Genomic DNA, 21,245 nt, shown 5'->3' on the forward strand with positions numbered 1-21,245 from the left:
GGCTTCTTTTGCCGTGGGAGGGCTGCCTGGGCTGTCAGGCAGTCCTCCCGAAGCGGAGCGCCAGTAAGGTGAGTATACCAGACGCTCCAGGGCTCAAAGCCATTACGGCATTCTATGCCGCGCAACGGCTTTGGAGCCCATTTAAATGACGGCATAGAACGCCATAACGGCGTTAAGGGGTTAAAAACAGAGGTTCACTTATTTCCACACTTTGTTCCTTAAGTACTTGTGGGTCAATACCGTCAGGCTCTGGAGCTTTGTTTATATTAACTTTCTTAAGTTGCTGCAGCACCTTGTGTTGAGTCATCCAATTACAATTTTTCTGCAAGTTTTTTGCAGCAATAATTTGCACATCTATTGCCATAGGTTCTTTCTTAATATATACTGAGAAATAGTTATTTTAAATGTCTTTATTTTCCTGGTCTTCATTAACCAACTCCCCTATGTCTTTTTTAGTGTTCCTACCTACGCTTTCATTTTTTGTCTTTTTAGAATTATTGTACTTAAAGGGACACTCCAGGCACCCAGACCACTTCTGCCCATTGGAGTGGTCTGGGTGCCAACTCCCACTACCCTTAACCCTTCAAGTGTAATTATTTTTTTTATAAACTGCAATAATTACCTTGCAAGGTTAACTCCACCTCTAGTGGCTGTCTACTAGACAGCCACTAGAGGACACATCCTGCTCTATATCACAGAAAACCTGTGCTAGAGCGTCGCTGGACGTCCTCATGCTGTGTGAGGACCTCCAGCGTCGCTCAATTCCCCATAGGAAAGTATTGAAAAGCATTTTCACTGCTTTCTTATAGGGAGCTCTAATAATGCAGCGCATGCGCATTAGGTCTCCCCGGCCAGTCTCGCCCACCGGCCGACACAAAGACTGGGAGGAGCGGCGGCGAGAAGAAACCACCGCCAAGGGACATTTGCAGGGTCTCAGGTAAGTGACCTGACGGGGTTTTCACCCCTTCAGCAACCGGGGATGGGGGGCGGGAGGGAGAGGGAACCTGCAGTGCCAGGAAAACATGGGGGCTGTGCAGGTTAATACTCCAAGTCGCAGTACAGAAACGGATAAACCAGGAGAATAGTCGTGGGTAAGCCAGAGGTCAGTGGGTGCCAGAAATCAGGATAAGCGATTAGAGAGCCGAGGTCAGAGGATGCCAGAAGTCAGGGTACAACGAAATAACAATCCAAGGTCAGGAGTACACTGGAACACGAAACAGCAATACTTGAACCAGAGTCAATGAACTGACACTGCTCTAAGGGAGAGGCAGTGTCTTATACCTGGCTGATTGGTGATTAGCCACAGGTGTGCTGAGAATGTTGGAGCAGCCACAGAATAACGTCCAGCCCCAAGTGCTGGATACAAGGCAAGATTATACTTCAGGCAATTTCTAGAGCTGTATAGTGGCTCAGAGGCAAGAGAGCAGGTCCAGTATTGCAGAATACCCAAGTCCCTCATCGGGCACTTCTGGGGCGACCTCGTCTGGCCGTCTGGATGATGCGGTGAGAACTGTGACACATACTGAGAAATGTACATTTGATATTTGTTTTAAGATATTCCATTTATCTTTTTCACTTAAGAGTTTATGCCAGTCAATATATTGTAAAGCTGCCCTTAACTTGTTGAAATTGGCTTTTTAAAATAATGTTTTTGCATTCCCCATGTGCTTTTGTTTTTTTGAGTTTATTTCAAAGGACACTATATTGTGATCACTATTTCCCAAGTGCTTGAATGTTGTTTTTTTAAAGATCAACATTGTTTGTTAGAACTAGTGATGTCGCGAACATAAAATTTTCGGTTCGCGAACGGCGAACGCGAACTTCCGCAAACGTTCGTGAACTGGCGAACCGCCATAGACTTCAATGGGCAGTCGAATTTTAAAACCCACAGGGACTCTTTCTGGCCACAATAGTGATGGAAAAGTTGTTTCAAGGGGACTAACACCTGGACTGTGGCATGCCAGAGGGGGATCCATGGCAAAACTCCCATGGAAAATTACACAGTTGATGCAGAGTCTGGTTTTAATCCATAAAGGGCATGAATCACCTAACATTCCTAAATCACAATGGATATGGATTGACACCTGACATATGACATATTGACACCTTGACATATGGATTGACACCTGTCCTCAGAGATCCTGATACACACTGACACAGAGCAGAATAGGGACTGTTCCCCCTACATTTGGTCACTTGGCAGATATGGATTGACACCTGTCCTCAGGGACCCTGATACACACTGACACAGAGCAGAATAGGGACTGTTCCCCCTACATAGGGTCACTTGGCAGATATGGATTGACACCTGTCCTCAGGGACCCTGATACACACTGACACAGAGCAGAATAGGGACTGTTCTCCCTACATAGGGTCACTTGGCAGATATGGAGTGACACCTATCCTAAGGATCCCTGATACACACTGACACAGAGCAGAATAAGGACTGGTCCCCCTACATAGGGTCACTTGGCAGATATGGATTGACACCTGTCCTCAGGGACCCTGATACACACTGACACAGAGCAGAATAGGGACTGTTCCTCCTACATAGGGTCACTTGGCAGATATGGATTGACACCTGTCCTCAGGGACCCTGATACACACTGACACAGAGCAGAATAGGGACTGTTCCTCCTACATAGGGTCACCATTTTTAGCCCAAGGCAGCTCATCTCATCAGGCCTTTTTTAGTCGAATGTATCGCCCACTGTCAGTCCCTTCGGGATCCATCCCTCATTCAGCTTAATAAAGGTGAGGTAATCTAGACTTAGGCCTAGGCGACTTCTCTTCTCAGTAACAATACCTCCTGCTGCACTGAAGGTCCTTTCTGACAGGACACTTGAAGCGGGGCAGGCCAGAAGTTCTATCGCAAATTGGGATAGCTCAGGCCACAGGTCAAGGAGAGAAAATAGGAATAAGGGCTGCGCCTGGTAAAACTAGATAAAATAGTCCAAAATAAAATAAATGGGTAAAAAAAGAAAGTCTTATCTAAAGACGTCTGTTGTGGTTGTATTGAACGTCAGTATTCAGTCCGGAGCAATTATCCTTATTATATTCTTCCTTATGGATCAGCTCATATGCAAGAGACAAAAAAAATATAGAAAGCCAAATAGTGTAGTATGTTGGTAATAGTAGAGATAAAAATATAAAGAATCTTGAATGCAAACTCACATTTACAAGAGCTAAGACCTGCTCTGGTATGAAGGGCGTACAGCGGTTTGATCCCCGCTTATGGGATATAGGGTGGGTTTCCTTCGTCTGTGTTTCTTCCGTCCGTGGTATAATTGACACTCGGATAGAGAGAAACAGCCAATAGTGTTCACTGTGTAAAAGCTATTAAATAAAATAATTAAATAGAATGGGTACTCACAAGATAAGAGCAGAACAACTGCTCCTTGTTGATAGTGCTGGTGGTATAATCCCCACCTAGGATTACTTGGAGTCCGATGTAATAAAACGATGCCAGGTAGAAAGTCGGTAAATGTGTATTAAAAGATAAATAGTACAATTAAAAGTAACCAAATATACTTTAATATTTAAAAATACACAATTATAAAACCATAAACGCGTTTCGCCAAAAGGCATTATAAATATGGGGAAAGAACCTGATACCTGGCAGGAAAATGAATAAATAGCAAACCCAATTCTTTGAAATTGGCGCCAAAAATTAAGTAACCAATCACAAGAAGGGTTAGTATTAATATAATAAAAACTGTATAAAAACAGAGAAAGTACAATGTAATTAAATAAAGGTTCTTGGTAACAATTGGAATTTATAAATATAAATATAAAACGAACAGAGTATAAGAATAAATTAATAAAATATAGCGCGGTCACGTGACCGGCATAAACACACCAGAGGTTGATGGGAAGTGTAGTTAGATGCCGGCGAGCACTGCGCAGCTGCCGGCGTCTATGTGACAGCATAGAAGGGTGTCAGCACGCACAGGAGGTGCGGCTGAAGCCTGAAGGAGGGGCGGGCACAAAAGGAGAGACGCCGGCTCACACTGGGCTGCGGCCGTCGTCTGAAAGGGGCGTGGGGAATATGACGCGGCGGCTCGCACAATGCTGCAGCCGTCGTCAAGGAGATCCCACATAGAAAAAAAGTCGGCTTGCACAAAGCTGCAGCCGACTAAAGGAAGAAAAATAAATAAATAAAAATAGACATCATGTCTGATACACTGAATCAGTGTAATCAGGCATGATGGCACAAGGGTCAAGCCTGCACACCCAGTAGTCAAGGGGTTCATCGCTCCTCAGAGTGTCGATATCTGCAGTTAAGGCGAGGTGGTCTGCTATCTGTCGGTCGAGTCTTTCTCTGAGGGTGGATCCCGAAGGGCTGTGGCGATGCGTAGGACTTAAAAAGCTCCGCATGTCCTCCATCAACAACACGTCTTTAAAGCGTCCTGTCCTTGCCGGCGTAGTCGTGGGAGGAGGAGGATTACTTTCACCTCTTCCCCTGTTAGATTCCCTTATACGCTGTGTAAAGCATACTTTTTTTATTTATTTTGCAAATGCTGCATCCTTTCCGACTTGTTGTAATTTGGTAACATTTCAGCCACTTTCTGCTTATACCGGGGGTCTAGTAGCGTGGACACCCAGTACAGGTCGTTCTCCTTCAGCCTTTTTATACGAGGGTCCCTCAACAGGCACATCAGCATGAAAGACCCCATTTGCACAAGGTTGGATGCCGAGCTACTCATTTCCCGTTCCTCCTCCTCAGTGATCTCAATGAAGGTATGTTCTTCCGCCCAGCCACGTACAACACCACGGGTACCAGATAGGTGACAACGAGCACCCTGGGATGCCTGTTGTGGTTGGTCTTCCTCCTCCTCCTCAAAGCCACATTCCTCCTCTGACTCCTCTTCCTCACAATCCTCTTCCAGCGTTGCCACAGGTCCAGCAAGCGATGCTGATAAGGCTGTTTCTGGTGGTGATGGTGACCACAACTCTTCCTCTTCACGCTCATCAACGGCCTGATCCAGCACTCTTCGCAATGCACGCTCCAGGAAGAAAACAAATGGGATGATGTCGCTGATGGTGCCTTCGGTGCGACTGACTAGGTTTGTCACCTCCTCAAAAAGACGCATGAGCCTACAGGCATTGCGCATGAGCGTCCAGTAACGTGGCAAAAAAAATCCCAGCTCCCCAGAGGCTGTCCTAGCACCCCGGTCATACAAATATTCATTAACGGCTTTTTCTTGTTGGAGCAGGCGGTCGAACATTAGGAGTTTTGAATTCCAACGTGTCGGGCTGTCGCAAATCAAGCGCCTCACTGGCATGTTGTTTCGCCGCTGGATATCTGCAAAGTGCGCCATGGCCATGTAGGAACGCCTGAAATGGCCACACACCTTCCTGGCCTGCTTCAGGCCGTCCTGTAAGCCTGTGTACTTATGCACAAAGCGTTGTACGATCAGATTACACACATGTGCCATGCACGGCACATGTGTCAACTTGCCCAACTTCAATACCGCCAACAAATTTGTTCCGTTGTCACAAACCACTTTGCCGATATCCAGTTGCTGCGGAGTCAGCCACTTTTCCACCTGTGCGTTCAGGGCGGACAGGAGTGCTTGTCCGGTGTGACTCTCTGCTTTCAAGCAAGTCAAACCCAAGACGGCGTGACACTGACGTATCCGGGATGTGGAATAGTACCTGAGGAGCTGGGGGGGTGCCGTTGATGTGGAGCAAGACGCAGCAGCAGAAGAGGACTCAGCCGAGGAGGTTATGGAAGAGGATGGAGTAGGAGGAGTAGAGGAGGTGGCAGCAGGCCTGCCTGCAAGTCATGGCGGTGTCACCAACTCCTCTGCAGAGCCACGCATTCCATGCTTGGCAGCTGTCAGCAGATTTACCAAATGCGCAGTGTAGGTGATATACCTGCCCTCAGAGAAAACAATAACTATCCCTTACTGAGATAGTGAGTGATATACTAAAGTGCCTGAATAAAAGCAGCTCAACACAAAAAGTGGAATACCTTAATCCACAATAAAGTGCAAAATATAAGAATAAAAAGGAATAAACAATATACCAGCAAGTGGAGCGCTATAATGAATATTAATATAAATAATGAGGGGGTATACTCACCCCTCCAACATAGTGATACAATGTGTCCAAATGTACATACAAAGTAAAACAACAAAAAGAGAGAATATAGTGCAGATGGTTTACAAAAATAAAAAATGAATAATAGTAGCAATTGGTTGAAACCACTCACGTGGGTTGGAGCCTATAAGCTATTGGCTCCGTAAGTGACTCCTTTTTGCTCTTGAGGCAGCAACACACCCCTTTATCCCAAACGATGTTCTCCCGAAGATATGGAACAAGCAGAGAGAGAGAACCTCATAGGTGGTATTGTACAGATAGTGTATACAAAATAGTGAGATAGTAATTGTTATGCTCACCTTAGACAGAGCCTTGAATTCCTGGCTCTGAGGTTTGTTGGCAATATGCTAATTTATTGGGATAGCATTCCCCACATAGTGTTCCTGGAGGCTAGAAAGGACTATATGGACTGATATAAAAAAATAACGATTTATTGTAGAGATAAAAAATAATAAAAACAATATTAAGACTTCTCAAAAGCATATAAGCTAAAAGGTAGAAAGTCCAAGTATAAAAGTCCAAAACTCCAGCTAAACGCGTTTCACTCTTGTATGAGCTTCCTCAGTAGCTGTGAAGTAGCCTCAGGAATCTTCCACTTTATAAGTGTTCTAAAGTTAATTCGGAACCTCCCTTTGGGGTCACAGGAAGTGTGATTATCCAATCATAAGGTCAGAGTCTCTTTCAAATTTCTTATACTGATCACCTGTAGTAAAAAAGCTTACATTGGCTGAATTGCCTGTCAATCAATTAAAAAACTTGATTAGAACGAATTCTATTGGTGGTTGGATGGGGCTTTCTTTTTCAAATTTCTTATATTGATCACCTGTGGTAAAAAAGCTTGCATTGGCTGAATTGCCTGTCAATCAATTAAAAAACTTGATTAGAACAAATTCTATTGGTGGTTGGATGGGGCTGTCATGCATAGCACCCATTATGGGCAGTGGTTGGCGGAAGTGACATCACTTCCGCCCTCCAACATCTTCCCAAATGTCATTGTTAATAATAAAAAATAAAAAAAAAAACACAAAAAAAAAACATTATGGGCAGTGGTTGGCGGAAGTGACATCACTTCCGCCCTCCAACATCTTCCCAAATGTCATTGTTAATAAAACAAAAACAAAAAAAAAAACGGAATGAATATTAACAAAGTAAAATAAATAGATGGGTACAATAACAGAGAGGTATCCCTCAAATATATCATAAAATAAAAGGGATTACCAAAATGGGGGTCGATTAAAAACTTACTGAATGAGAGAGTGCAATCAAAACAAACTCCTCCCATTGGAATTCAAGACTTCATTTTTTAAAAGGACATAAAACCAAATGGTATAAATTTGCAGTTGGTGCAGATATAATATGATAGTGTTAAATATATGTTAAAGATAATTAAAGGAAATGACAGAGTTCAAAATCTATATTTAGACCTTTGGGTTGTAAAGTCTCAAGGCTAAAAATCCACCTCATTTCATTTTGAGCTAAAATTTTGTTAAAATCACCACCTCTCCAATTCCCTAAAGTTTTGTGTATGCCCATAAATATGAGCCCCTGAGGATTGCTGTTGTGTGTAATCTTGAAATGATTGGATACACTGTGTCCTTCATATCCCTTCTTAATGTTCCTTATATGCTCTTCTATCCTAATATGTAAATTACGTTTTGTGCGGCCCACATACTTGAGGCCGCATGGACATTCCAATAGGTACACTACATTGGTTGAATGGCAAGTGATGAGATTGTTTATGTTGAACTCTTCATTTTCTTTAGTACTTTTGAATTTCCCTACATGTCTTTTTTTGCTTCCAGTGTTCCTGCACGCCAAACATATTCCACAACCAAAGAAACCTTTCCTAGTATCAATTGGCTTTATGCTGCATGGTTTTCTAATGTGGTTCCTTACTAGTAATTTTTTCATGTTAGGTGCCCCTCTAAAGAACACCTTGGGTTTGTCTGGTAGAATGGTGGACAGGACTGGGTCTTCCTTTAGGATTGACCAGTGTCTATTAATAATTTTTTTAAAATGACGGTTACCATGACTGTAATTACAGAAAATAGGTATGTTGTCATTATCATTAAATCTTTCTTTATTCTCATTAATCCCTTTACCTGTTAATAGGGTTTCTCTCTTAATTGCCATTACTTGATTAAGATCTTTGGTTAGATCATCTTGTTTATATCCTTTTTCCAACATTTTACCTTCTAATTTATGCGACTGTTCAATAAATTTAGTCTCCTCAGTGCAGTTTCTTTTTATCCGGATAAATTGGGATTTGGGGATTCCCATAAGCCAAGGTGTAAAATGACAGCTCGTGGTGTGAATAAAACTATTTACATCTACTTTTTTAAAATGAGTGCTAGTTTTGATTTTATTATCTTCAATAAAAATGTCAAGATCTAAAAAGTTCACTCTCGTTTTGTTAAAATCCGTAGTGAGGGCTATGCCCCAATCATTATTGTTCAATGTATTAAGGAAGTTGGTTAGTGATTCTTCTGTGCCTTCCCAGATAAAAAACAGGTCATCTATGTAACGGCGATAGGTAACGAGGCCCGTCGCCCAGCCTGCCCCATGATGGATAAACTGGAGCTCCCAATATGCCATAAAAAGATTGGCATAGCTGGGCGCGAACCTCGTTCCCATCGCCGTTCCACAGGCCTGTAAATAAAAATGTCCATCGTACCAGAAGTAATTGCTGGTTAAAATTAAAAGAATCCCTTGCATAATAAAATCTATATGGTCAGGGGGGAAATTACCTGATTGCTCTAAAAAGAACCTGGTGGCCATACAGCCCCTATCATGTGCAATATTGGTGTAAAGGGAGCTCACATCAGCAGTGGTCAGAAAATAGTTTTCGTTCCACACCAATTCTTCTATGTGTCTTAATATATCCCCAGTGTCCTTCAGATAGCTGGGTATTCCTTGAACAATTGGTTGCAAGCATTGGTCTATATACTCCGATAATCTACAGGACACAGAACCAATGCCTGAGACTATAGGCCTCCCTGGGGGTTGAGTCGGATTCTTGTGGATTTTGGGAAGGTGGTATAGTACTGGAATTCTTGGGAAATCAATTTTTAAGTAATTAAACTCTTTTTGGTTTAAGATCCCATTTGTAAGTCCTTCATTTAGGTAATTATGGAATTTGTCCTTGAGATTCTTTGTGGGGTCTGCTCCTAGTTTTATATAGTTATTGGTGTCCTCCAGTAATTTGTATGATTCCTTATTATAGTCATCTAATGTCATTAAAACTACACCTCCCCCCTTATCGGCTGGTTTTATAATTATTGAATTATCTTTCTGGAATTTCTTCAGGGCCATACACTCTTTCCTGGTGAGGTTCTGTTGATGTTTATTGGGTTCTTTAATTTTATTTATATCTCTCATCACTAATTTTTCAAATGTTACCATTTCACCTGATATTAAGTTTTTGGGATAGAACTTTGATTTTTCTTTCAAGTTAGTATGTTTATAGACATCATGTTGTGGATCTTTGGAATTAGTTAAAATGGGGTTCTTGTGGAAAAATTTATTTAGACATAATGTCCTCTTAAATTTATTTAAATCAACATATGTCTCGAATTTATTTAGCTTTTTAGTTGGTGCGAATTTCAAACCCTTCTGTAACAATTTGATTTGAGGAGAATTCAAGACATATGGCGTTAGGTTGAAAATCCCTGCTTGTTTTTCTCTATCTTTCATATTTCCTGGTTTCGTCTGTCTCTTTTTTCTCCTCTGAAGGTTCGCTCCTCCTCTAACTCCCCTTCCTCTATACTTCTCTGTCTCTTCTGTGGTGATCTCTGTTGGTATTGGGGTTTGTGTTTGACTCTGTTCCTCAGGTTCCAAAAATCCCCTTCCTGAGGGGTTCTGGCTAAGGTCTCGAATCTATTGGAGATAGGTATATGTGACAACCTCCTTGTACTTTTTCGGATTTTACTTTGGGCCGTTAAAAACTCGTCAGATCTTGCCCTTCTTTCTGTTCTTATTGGGGTTCTGATAATATCTTGGATATATGGCCTCGACACATGTGGTTCTCTTGTTCTCATGCTTGAAACCTTAGGAACAATTACTATCTCACTATTTTGTATACACTATCTGTACAATACCACCTATGAGGTTCTCTCTCTCTGCTTGTTCCATATCTTCGGGAGAACATCGTTTGGGATAAAGGGGTGTGTTGCTGCCTCAAGAGCAAAAAGGAGTCACTTACGGAGCCAATAGCTTATAGGCTCCAACCCACGTGAGTGGTTTCAACCAATTGCTACTATTATTCATTTTTTATTTTTGTAAACCATCTGCACTATATTCTCTCTTTTTGTTGTTTTACTTTGTATGTACATTTGGACACATTGTATCACTATGTTGGAGGGGTGAGTATACCCCCTCATTATTTATATTAATATTCATTATAGCGCTCCACTTGCTGGTATATTGTTTATACCTTTTTATTCTGATATACCTGCCCTGACCATGCTTTGCAGACCAGGTATCAGTGGTCAGATGGACCCTTGCCCCAACACTGTGTGCCAGACATGCCATTACTTCCTTTTGCACAATTGAGTACAGGTTGGGGATTGCCTTTTGTGAAAAGAAATTTCGTCCAGGTACCTTCCACTGCGGTGTCCCAATAGCCACAAACTTTTTGAACGCCTCGGACTTCACCAGCTTGTATGGTAAAAGCTGGCGGGCTAATAGTTCAGACAAGCCAGCTGTCAGACGCTGGGCAAGGGGGTGACTTTCTGACATTGACTTCTTACGCTCAAACATGTCCTTGAAAGACACCTGACTGTGGGCAGATGAGCGGGAACTGCTCAAGGCGAGAGACAGAGTGGCGGATGGTAAGAGGGGGCAAGGAGGACAACAGTGGTTGACGTGGCTGAAGATGGACCAGGAGGAGGATGGCGGCTTTGAGTTTGTGTGCTTCTTGTACTCATGAGTTGATCCCATAGGCGTTTGTGATGTGCGATCATGTGCCTACACAAAGCAGTTGTACCTAGGTGGGTGTTGGACTTCCCACGACTTAGTTTCTTTTGGCACAGGTTGCAAATGGCATCGCTGTTGTCAGAGGCAGACACACAAAAAAAATGCCACACTGCTGAGCTCTGCAATGACGGCATTCTAGTGGTGGACACAGCATGCGTTGATTAGCGTGCTGTCGGGCTGACCCCGGGTGCCGATGCATGCTGTCTGACTGTGCCACTAGCTCCTTTCGACGACCTCCCCCAGCTTCCAACTCGTCTCCTCCTCCTCTCTGTCTCCTCATCTGAACTTTCGCCCTGTTCTTCTTCTTGCCGAGCGGGCACCCACGTGACGTCCATGGACGCATCGTCATCATCAACCGCTTCACTTGTATCTGACAACTCAGCAAAGGAAGCAGCAGCGGGTACAACATCATCATCACACCATATGCCCATGTGTGTAATGCTGCCTGACTGAGACATATCCCTGTTATCTACATCCTCTGGCAATAATGGTTGCGCATCACTCATTTCTTCAGACGGATGTGTAAATAACTCCTCTGACCGATAAAGTGAAGCGGCTGTGGTGCTAGTGTTGGTGGTGGCGGCAGGCGGGTGAGTGGTATGTTGAGAGGTGCCTGAAGCTAAGCTGGAGGAGGATGGTGCGTCAAGGTTCCGAGCGGAAGCTGTAGAAGATTGGGTGTCCTGTGTTAGCCAGTCAACTATGTCCTCAGAACTCACAGCACCACGACCACGACGGCCCCTGCGGGGTGGCCTGCCTCTGCCTGTCATTTTTTTTTGGATTAGTGGTACTATGCGTGCAAGCTACTGTGAGACCAGATATGGCAATGTGCACTGGCAGAGGTTGGCAGAGTACACGCTGTAGGCCTGACACACCCGCTTGAAGACAACTAACTGCTATTCAATCTATAACAGTGGAAAAAGTTTTTTGGTTTTAAATGCACGCTATTGTGACACCAGATATGAGTGGCAATGTGCACTTGCAGAGGTTGGCAGAGTACACGCTGTAGGCCTGACACACCCGCTTGAAGACAAGTAACTGCTATTCAATCTATAACAGTGAAAAAAGTTTTTTGTTTTTAAATGCAAGCTATTGTGACACCAGATATGAGTGGTGGCACTGGGCAAGTGGGCACAGTATCCACTGTGAGCCTGACACAGAAGCTGGCAGGCAGGCAGGCAACTGCAATTACATTACACAGAAAAAAAAAAAAAAAAAAGCAGACTGATGTTCTAGTCCTAAAAAGGGCTTTTTTGGGGTGCTGTCCTTAGAGCAGAGATCAGACTGTAGTGGACACTGAATACACTAGCCTAGCTATACATTTCCCTATCAAATGAGCAGCAGCTACACTTTCCCTCCTCTATCTAAGAATGCAGCTTCAGAATGAATCTAAAATGGATGCTGTACAGGAGGTGGGAGGGTCTGGAAGGGAGGGTCTGCTGCTGATTGGCTGGAATGTGTCTGCTGACTGTGAGGCACAGGGTCAAAGTTTACTCAATGATGACGAATAGGAGGCGGATCGAACCGCGCATGTGTTCGCCCGCCGTGGCGAACGCGAACACGCTATGTTCACCGGGAACTATTCGCCGGCGAACAGTTCGGTACATCACTAGTTAGAACCAGGTCCAGACAAGCCTCCTTTTTAGTTAGTGCTTGTACAAGTTGTGACATGAAGGTGTCCACTTCAAAAACCTAATTCCCTTTGCTGAACTACTAGTCCCTCTCTCCCTCTGTCCCTCTGTCCCAGTGTATGTCCAGGTAATTAAAATCTCTAATAATTAACTGGTTTCCCAGATTCATGCTATGTTAAATGGTAGCGTAAACCTCTCCTAGTTCTCCCTGTCTGCACCTTCATGGGTAGTAACAATAGTATGTAACTAAGTTACTCCTATTCTAAGGGCTCTCTCCTTTGACGAAGATGCCATTTGAGCACCAAAACACGCGTTGGGTTTATTTCATTTTATTTTTACTTGCACAATGCACTGATTTATCACGTATTCACTATTTTGATTAATAGGGTGTTGGTGGGATTGCATTTTATGGGGATAGCCACGTGGATAGATATGGAAAGTATTGGTGATTCAGAATAGGAGTAACTAGCACCAAGGATGGTAGACACAAGAAGAACTAGGAGAGGTTCACTCTACCATTTAACCTAGTATTTGTCAGGTAACTGCAGCCAGTATATTTATCAGAACAGCAATGTATCTATACAGCATTTAAACACCTATTAAGGTGCAGGCAGGAAGAGTTATAGGATTCACTCATTTTTGTATTGAGGATTCTACTATTCCCCTTTCCCCTCACTGTGGATGCTATAACCATAGCCTTATTCACCTTTCTATAATTAGCATCATCCTTAACATGGCATTTTAGGTTGTCTATACGAGAAGTAACCGTTTAGTTAATCTTTCCCTTTCTAATCTTGTTGAGAGCAGACCCCACCTTGAGATTGGACTAAATATTTGCATACTACAAAACACACCCAGAAATGGGAGTTTGATTCATATTCTTTAGAGGGATTTTTGATACTCCCATTACTTTGATAGACACTAATTTAATTGGTAAACAGAGTTACACTTGATGTCAGTTTTTATTTTGGCAACAAATAAATAAAGCTTAATAAACTACTGAATAAGTAGCACAGTGAATTACTCTGTTACCAAATTGTGTCTATTTCCCTTTATTCTATCACAGCTGCATTCATCTTAGGACTGTAAAGTGTTCATTAGGAATCTCCTTATATACTTACCACACACAGGGTTTTTCTTTTTCCTACTGTATTACGCTATGTACTATCTGTAACTTTTGGTTTCGAAGTTCTTACCTCATTCTGGATACATTATACCAGTGCTATATCGTCTCCATTTTAGCCGGTTGTACACCAGAGTTTTGTGTTTTTTCATCTTTTCTTTTATGTATAGTCTATTTGGGTGTATTTGTGAGATACACTAGGAAAATCAATTTTACTAGTTTCTTTTAACATCTAGTGTTTTCTGTTTTTTCGTGTACATTTTTATATCCTGTTTGGAGCTGTCTACGGATTGCCCTCAGCCAATCCGTTCTCCTTCTTCAAACCTGAGGACTCTTCACCTATTGATTGCAAAGTCAGTTTGCACCTATTTTCTTTACTTCTGGAACATCCTGTCCAATGAAATGCATTACTGTTACCTACCTGAAGATATATTTACCTTGTATAATCAAGAGGAAATTACTTATAATTCATTCTCTCCTTTCCCTTTCAGAATGATTTTTTTTGGTTATTTTGCATATATTATTCTTGTCATATTCTATAACTATCAGTCTCTGACAGCATACAGTAAATCCCCCTCCCCCCCAAAGACGAGACAGAGCTCCGTGTTGAGGGTCAAGCAGTGGTCTGTTTATTGGCACCAAAAGAACCTTCTTTTATGCAGGTTTCCCTTAGATAGGACCACCCACAGGGTTTTACAAAACAACCAATCATACACGTACATTACCGAAAACACTCCCAGCAATTATACACAAAATCCTCCCCTCTGCCTGTGATATAATTATGTTACCCAATGGGTTAACATAATTATCATAGACAGTAAAAATACTGTTTTTACACATACACTGTAACTTTAAAACCATACATCCAATCTCCATAAAAATGACATATTTAGATATATACATAATATATACATTTGAATATATACATAATCAAAAATCACACAAATCCCTCCAGTGGATAAAAAGATAGACGGGGGGCGGAGCCTAGCTTCCAGGCTTAGCAGACGTGCAGAACCCAAGCTCCTGACCAAAACTGCTATTTTGGGGGGAAAACCCCCAGAAATCAGACACGTCCACTTTCTGGAGGATAATAAGCGAGGAGGGGATACCCGGGGGAACCCTTTGACACCCGAAGCATGCCTGACACTAGCCGGGAACCCTAAAAACCTGCTGAGGCCTACCAGGGATCGAAGCGGGGAGAGGCGGGCGCTCTCCTCGCTAGAGAACAGGCTCACAGACACCTCCTACCCCCCCTCCCCCTTTGGACCGGTGGGGGATATCCCGGTCCCGGTGTTTGCTGGAACAAACACCACAAAGCCAGAACCAAGAGGCCAAACCGGGAAATCTTTGTGAGCCACGCGACACCCTCAAGATGGCCGCCACAGTGCAACCTCAGCACGACCCATCAGAGACAGATGGGAGCTGGAGGGAGGCCTTTGAGGCCCGGTTTGACACTATCTGCAAAGCCTTCTGGGACCGCATTGCTAAGCGTGGACCCCTGCCCACCCCTCCCAAGACCCTACCTGCAGAGTATCAGCGGACACCTGTCCCTCTTCTGGGCCGGGTGCCCAACTGGAGAAATCTCCAGTTGGGCTCCCGCAGTCCGACCACCTGCAGTCCGACCACCCGCAGGGAAGACCGCAAGCCGGAAACCCCGGGGACCCGCGATCCAGCCTCACAACAGAGGAGGATCCACGGACAGAGGGCGCTAGCTGACTTTACAGCCCTGAGCCGAAGGGACGGGGTAATGTCACACTGCAAACATCGTCTGCACCACCATCAACGCAACACACACTCCTGCACATCGGAGAGGGGCACTGTCAAAGCCGACCTGGAACCCGACCCCCCACTATGGTATGCACGAGGTATTGGCTGAGGCCGGCAAACCACGAACCCACCAGCCCATCTACTGAAACTTACTGGCAGCATGGACTCTGACAACCCTAAAGTGGACACTGTTAATCTTAAGTATATTATGACTTACACATGCTCACCCACACTGTAGATGGCAAGGATAATATCCCACTCTAACTTCGGCTTTAAGACCAATCTTACTGATTATGTTGACACCCAGAATAGCTTGTTCTTAACGTTTATATAGCTTTACCTTACACAAACTAATCTATATACAGCATGCAAAACCTCACACACTCCCACATTAATTACCAAAAACTGTGCAAGCAAAACATGTCACAATCTCTATTTAACAATGCTGATTGAGTTTGCAAATACTGTTGTGGCAAGACAGGCACTGTTGTAACTACCTGCACAACAAAAATATATATTAAAAAAAAAGATAGACGGTCCTTTATGACCGACCGCAAGCACATTTTCCTGCCCAAAACAGTTCCATAGATTTGGGCTGTGCGGTCGGTTTATTTCATGCAGAAAAACGACTAAGTCCCCTTCGAATTCACGAACGGGCCCCATTCGTGCAAATAGCACAGTGTAACATGGTGTTCGAATTGTCGAACGCACTTCGACTTTAACCGAAGCGTCGAAGTGGAGGAGATGGTAAGGGTCAGCGGTGTTCATGTATTTGCGTAGCCGATTTTAGTTCCATGAATTTCTTAGCATACACCGCTGACCGTGTTCGACGAAATTAAAATGGCCGCCGCCACGTGTTCCTTTGTCGAATGGAGGCCACTTCGGCTGCATCCGAAGCGCCATATAAAAAGTACCAATCCTTCCCCACAGTATTTAAAGGGCCAGAAGTAGTGACATACACTCTGGTATGGCTGAATACTGTTTTTAAAGGGCCCAATCTCCCAGGGTCATAGTCATGCGGAAGGAGCTGGCAAATAGGCTTATCCAATGCAATGTGGCGAGATTGGTCTCGTCACACTTATGTGTTCAAAGACAAAGAAAGAGACTTAGAGGTTCCATGACCTTACAGATCTAGAGTCTAGAATTACTGGAACATAGGGATTATAACCTCATGCTTGTCTACCTCTGCATTGTATTGAAAGTTGCAGTAGACAGGAGTACTGAGTATTATTTAAACTGAGTCTATCATTACATAAATAATGTGTTGACAACATTATTTATGTGTAATTAACATTTGGTTAGACCCCATTTTGTAGTTTAAAACTAAAGCAACTACACAGGAGTGTGTTTTGAGAGAGCAATTTATTTTTATAACTTGGGATCATGTTGCACAAAACTTAATCTGCAAAACAAGCTTAGTAAGTGCAGACAGAGGAAACTTTCTGGGAATACAGGACACCATGTTCCAACATCTAAGTAAGATGTTCCTTATTTTCTAATCAGTAAAAATGGGAAGGAAACAGATTTAAAACTGGCATGAGGTACGCTAGCAAGAACAGTAGTATGAAAGTGTGCCATCTGTTAATGCTCTTGGAGTGTTAGTCTTAATGTGTCAGACTGTTTCATACATTGAGTCCCTAGTGGATGTTCCTCAACAATACTGAAAAAAGATTTTGGAAGCCTAGTTCTGCATATAGGAATATAAAGATAAACCAGCACAGAACCGGACGAGCACCTAGTCTCTACACCAAGACTAAAATAGCTAATTGATTTCCTAACCCCACACTATCTATCTGCCTCATCTTGCATCATTTTCTTTCAGGATTGGTCTGACACGGAGATCGAGAATAAGATTTTAACAATTGTGAGTTCCTAAACATGCATTACAGCTTTCAAAACTTATGACAAACTCTTTGATGTATGCATACATTTAAACAGTTTTTTTTAAACTTTGTTGTACACATGCATCCAATGTGATCTCTTTTAAGTATGATTGCTACTGCTTCTTGTTTTTTTTTTTTTGCTAACATACATTTTAATGTGCTTTCTAAAATGTAATGTTTTGATATTCTGCAATCGAGCTTTTTAGGGAATTGTAATGTAATGGCCGATAATGTGTTGGTATAATATTTTGATTTATGGTATCACAGCATTTTTCTATATTTGCAGTGCCAAAGTATTTGTGGGATTTGCAAGAGCATTCTAAACTGTAGCCCCACTATTCTCTTGAATCAGACAGCAACACTTGAACTTGTACATATAAGCCCTGAACAACCTGATTCCAAATTGGTAAGATATCCCTGTTACACAAGGTGGGAGATATAAATGGTGGCTGGGCAGGTGAAACTGCAATGCTAAATATGAGTGAGTGATGCATGAGGAAGGAGTTTAGATGAAACTCTAGATGGACAGGGTGAGACCTTTCCAAGAAGTGACACAGAGTAGGTATGCATGGTAATGATTGAGTACATGAATTGTTTTCCGATTTATCATTTGTGAGTAACTCAAAAATAGCCATATGAGTGTATGAAAAGCAAAAATAACTGAGTATCTAGGGGAGTAGGACAACATTATTATGTTATGCGTCATGAGTATGACAGTGTGGATCAATAGATATTAAAATATAGAAAAATCTAGAAAAAATAATTGATGAATTTACCAAACAAATGCACTTTTATGACCTTTAATTCATCTCAAGTATTTATGGTTATGTTGAAACATTGCCAGATCAAAGATGAACTGCATGGTTGCTGTAATGTTATTTATTTATCAATACTGATTTATATTGCACTAAGAGCAAGGTCCTTACACACTACACATTGCAAATGTGCTTTTTTTCTTTACAGGGAATTAACATTAAATCCACATCTTCTGGATTGCATTTTGTCTGTGGGACAGAATTAGAGGTAAATTGTAAGCATTTTCTTAAAAAACTTAATATTTTAGACTAAACTGGACTTTACATACTAAGGCTTCAATTCAATACTTTTGGATAAGCCTTCCAAATGATTTAAGATTTTTGGATACATTTTTTCAATTATTTAATATTATGAAAAATATTTGTTTACATTTTGTAATTTTTTTAAGTTTTTGATATACACACTGCATGGCCAAAATTAAAGTCGCCACCAAGGTAGGAGCCTCCTATTGGATAGTTACTGCATGGGCAATTATCTTTCAGCTGGCAACAAGTTATTTAACCCCAACTGATGCAATGAGAAGCTTCTCATTTCTTAAACAACCATGTCGAAAGACACATTTCGTGGTTGTGGAAAAGATGTTAGTCTGTTTGAGAAGGGTCAAATCATTGGCATGCATCAAGCAGAGAAAACATCTAAGGAGATTGCAGAAACTACTAAAATTGGGTTAAGATCTGTCCAATGCTTTATTAAAACCTGGAAAGATAGTGGGGAATCATCGCCTCGAGGAAGAAATGTGGTCAGGAAAAAAAAATCCTGATTGATGATCACTTAAACGTTTGGTGAAATCACAACGTAGAAAAACTACAGGGCTATGTTTACTAGTGAAAGTAATAGCATTTCCACATGCACAATGTGAAGGGAACTCAAGGAATTGGGACTGAACAGCTGTGTAGCCTTAAGAAAACTACTAATCAGTGAGGCTAATCAGAAAAAAAGGCTTCAATTTGCTATGGAGCATAAGGATTGGACTCTGGAGTAATGGAAGAAGGTAATTTGGTCTGACAAGACCAGATTTACCCTGTTCCAGAATGATGGGAGCATCAGGGTAAGAAGAGAGGCAGATGAAGTGATGCACCCATCATGCCTAGTGCCTACTGTACAAGCCTGTGGTGGCAGTGCTATGATCTGGGATTGCTGCAGTTGGTCAGGTCTAGGTTCAGCAACATTATGTAGTAAATAGAAAGGGAGGGGAACAGCGCTACAGTACTGATCACAAGGGGGGATAGAGCTGCACACCTGAAAGGAAGGGTAACCCTCAAACCCTTCAAAGAATGGAGAGAACAAAAGACAACAAATACAGGGTGCGCTAGATAAAATAAAGGGAGATGAAAAAGTCTTAGGTACAATGTGGACCTTGAGTGAGTGTTCTTAGGTTCTTTTTTTGGGATCTCAGTAGTCGAATATGGAATACAAAAGCAGAGAGGGGAGACCAATAGTGCAAAACCGTAATGCGGAAAGGATCACGAACAACACAGACGTGGAGAAGTGCCAACTTACAATTTAAAGAGCTAAGCCCAGCTCTAGGTAAAACAGCATACAGTGGTATTTAGTACTCCCCACATGTAGGATATTGCTGGACAATTGGAGGTGTCTTCACAATATTCTTTACACCATCCCAGACAGACGTCAGCATATAAAATATATAAAAGATGGAAAAACCCAATGGTGCAATAACTTTGGTAATACTGCAACAACAGACAACACTGAGGTCCTAAGAGTGCCAACTTACAATTTAAAGAGCTATGACCAGCTCTGAGTAAAGCAGCATACAGTGGTATTTTAACTCCCCACGTGTAGGATATTCCTCTAATGATGCTTGCAGTGCCGGTCTTATGAAAATAAAATCACAAGAGAGGGCCCATAGTGTTTTCCATATATAAAATGACAGTGGAATTATAATTTAATTATATTAAATTATTTCTGTGACCCTTTGTCACAAACACCACCACTCCGAGGCTGGCATAAATGCTTTCAGTGGGCAAAAGGGTAAAAAATCACTACTTGTCTGCACTAGATTCAGAACAATCATAAAAAACCCACCATCCACCTCTGTTATAGTATAAAAACTTCCACTATGAAGACATTTTATGAATGGGATGTCTACCATTAGTTGCTCCAACCAAATTAGATTAAAAACCCACAAAACACATTTTAGCAAAAATATCTATGAAACAATGGTATTATAATATGAATCTGTACAGTAACATGATTCATATACCAGACAAGTGGCATTACTTAATAAATAAACATTTATTATGAACACAAATAGTGCAAAAAAAACCCAAATATTTTACAAACAAATTTACATACAAACACAAAACAGATACAAAGAAAAAGAGAAACATTTACAGAAAACTGTAATGCTCATTGTACTAGCAAAGTACTACAGCTTTTGGTAAGAAAAATTAAAATCCACGACAATTTAAATTTGGCTTTCTAAATACATTACACAGGTCATTTGCTAAGCCCAAACATGATTTATATTTCATACATAGTGACCCCCCCAAAAACTAACATCTGAAAACAATGCAATAGTGTGTTCTGTCTTAGGAAAGGTTCATTTCAACATCTAAAATCACTTTGGAGACCCCTCATTGAAATTATAATATACATTAAAAATGTTGTGATGTATCTCAGCTCTCTCCGGCAGTTTATGCGAGGTCTCAGTAATAAAGGTCTCAGTAATAAATTATCAATGGATCTCAGAATCAGAGATCATAGACCGGTTGTACATTCCTCTACACTATTTGGTTTACAAACAGGAAAACATGCCTTAATTGCTGTACCATACCAGGGTATTTTCTTGATACCAATAGGATTTAAACCATTACTTCCCAGACACCGTTCACTTCATAAATCAGTACCTCTACTGGGTAAGCATTGCGTGTATCCAGTACATACATCACATTCACAATATTCTTGCCATGAGTAATGACTTGTGCTCAC

The 21,245-nt window shown here is 41.9% G+C and overlaps 2 protein-coding genes across 2 annotated transcripts in view; one reads left to right on the plus strand and one right to left on the minus strand.

Moving 5' to 3' along the window:
• ZNF593OS (ZNF593 opposite strand) overlaps positions 1-21,245 on the minus strand; it is a 343,969-nt gene that overhangs the window by 231,869 nt on the left and 90,855 nt on the right. The window lies entirely within an intron of this gene.
• CNKSR1 (connector enhancer of kinase suppressor of Ras 1) overlaps positions 1-21,245 on the plus strand; it is a 128,779-nt gene that overhangs the window by 43,847 nt on the left and 63,687 nt on the right. The window contains exons 5-7 of the mRNA XM_063453225.1: positions 17,420-17,461; positions 17,767-17,886; positions 18,444-18,503. Coding sequence (XP_063309295.1) covers positions 17,420-17,461; positions 17,767-17,886; positions 18,444-18,503 — 222 coding nt within the window. The remainder of the gene's footprint in view (positions 1-17,419; positions 17,462-17,766; positions 17,887-18,443; positions 18,504-21,245) is intronic.

Source organism: Pelobates fuscus, chromosome 1, assembly GCF_036172605.1.
Source record: "Pelobates fuscus isolate aPelFus1 chromosome 1, aPelFus1.pri, whole genome shotgun sequence".
NCBI lineage: Eukaryota > Metazoa > Chordata > Amphibia > Anura > Pelobatidae > Pelobates > Pelobates fuscus.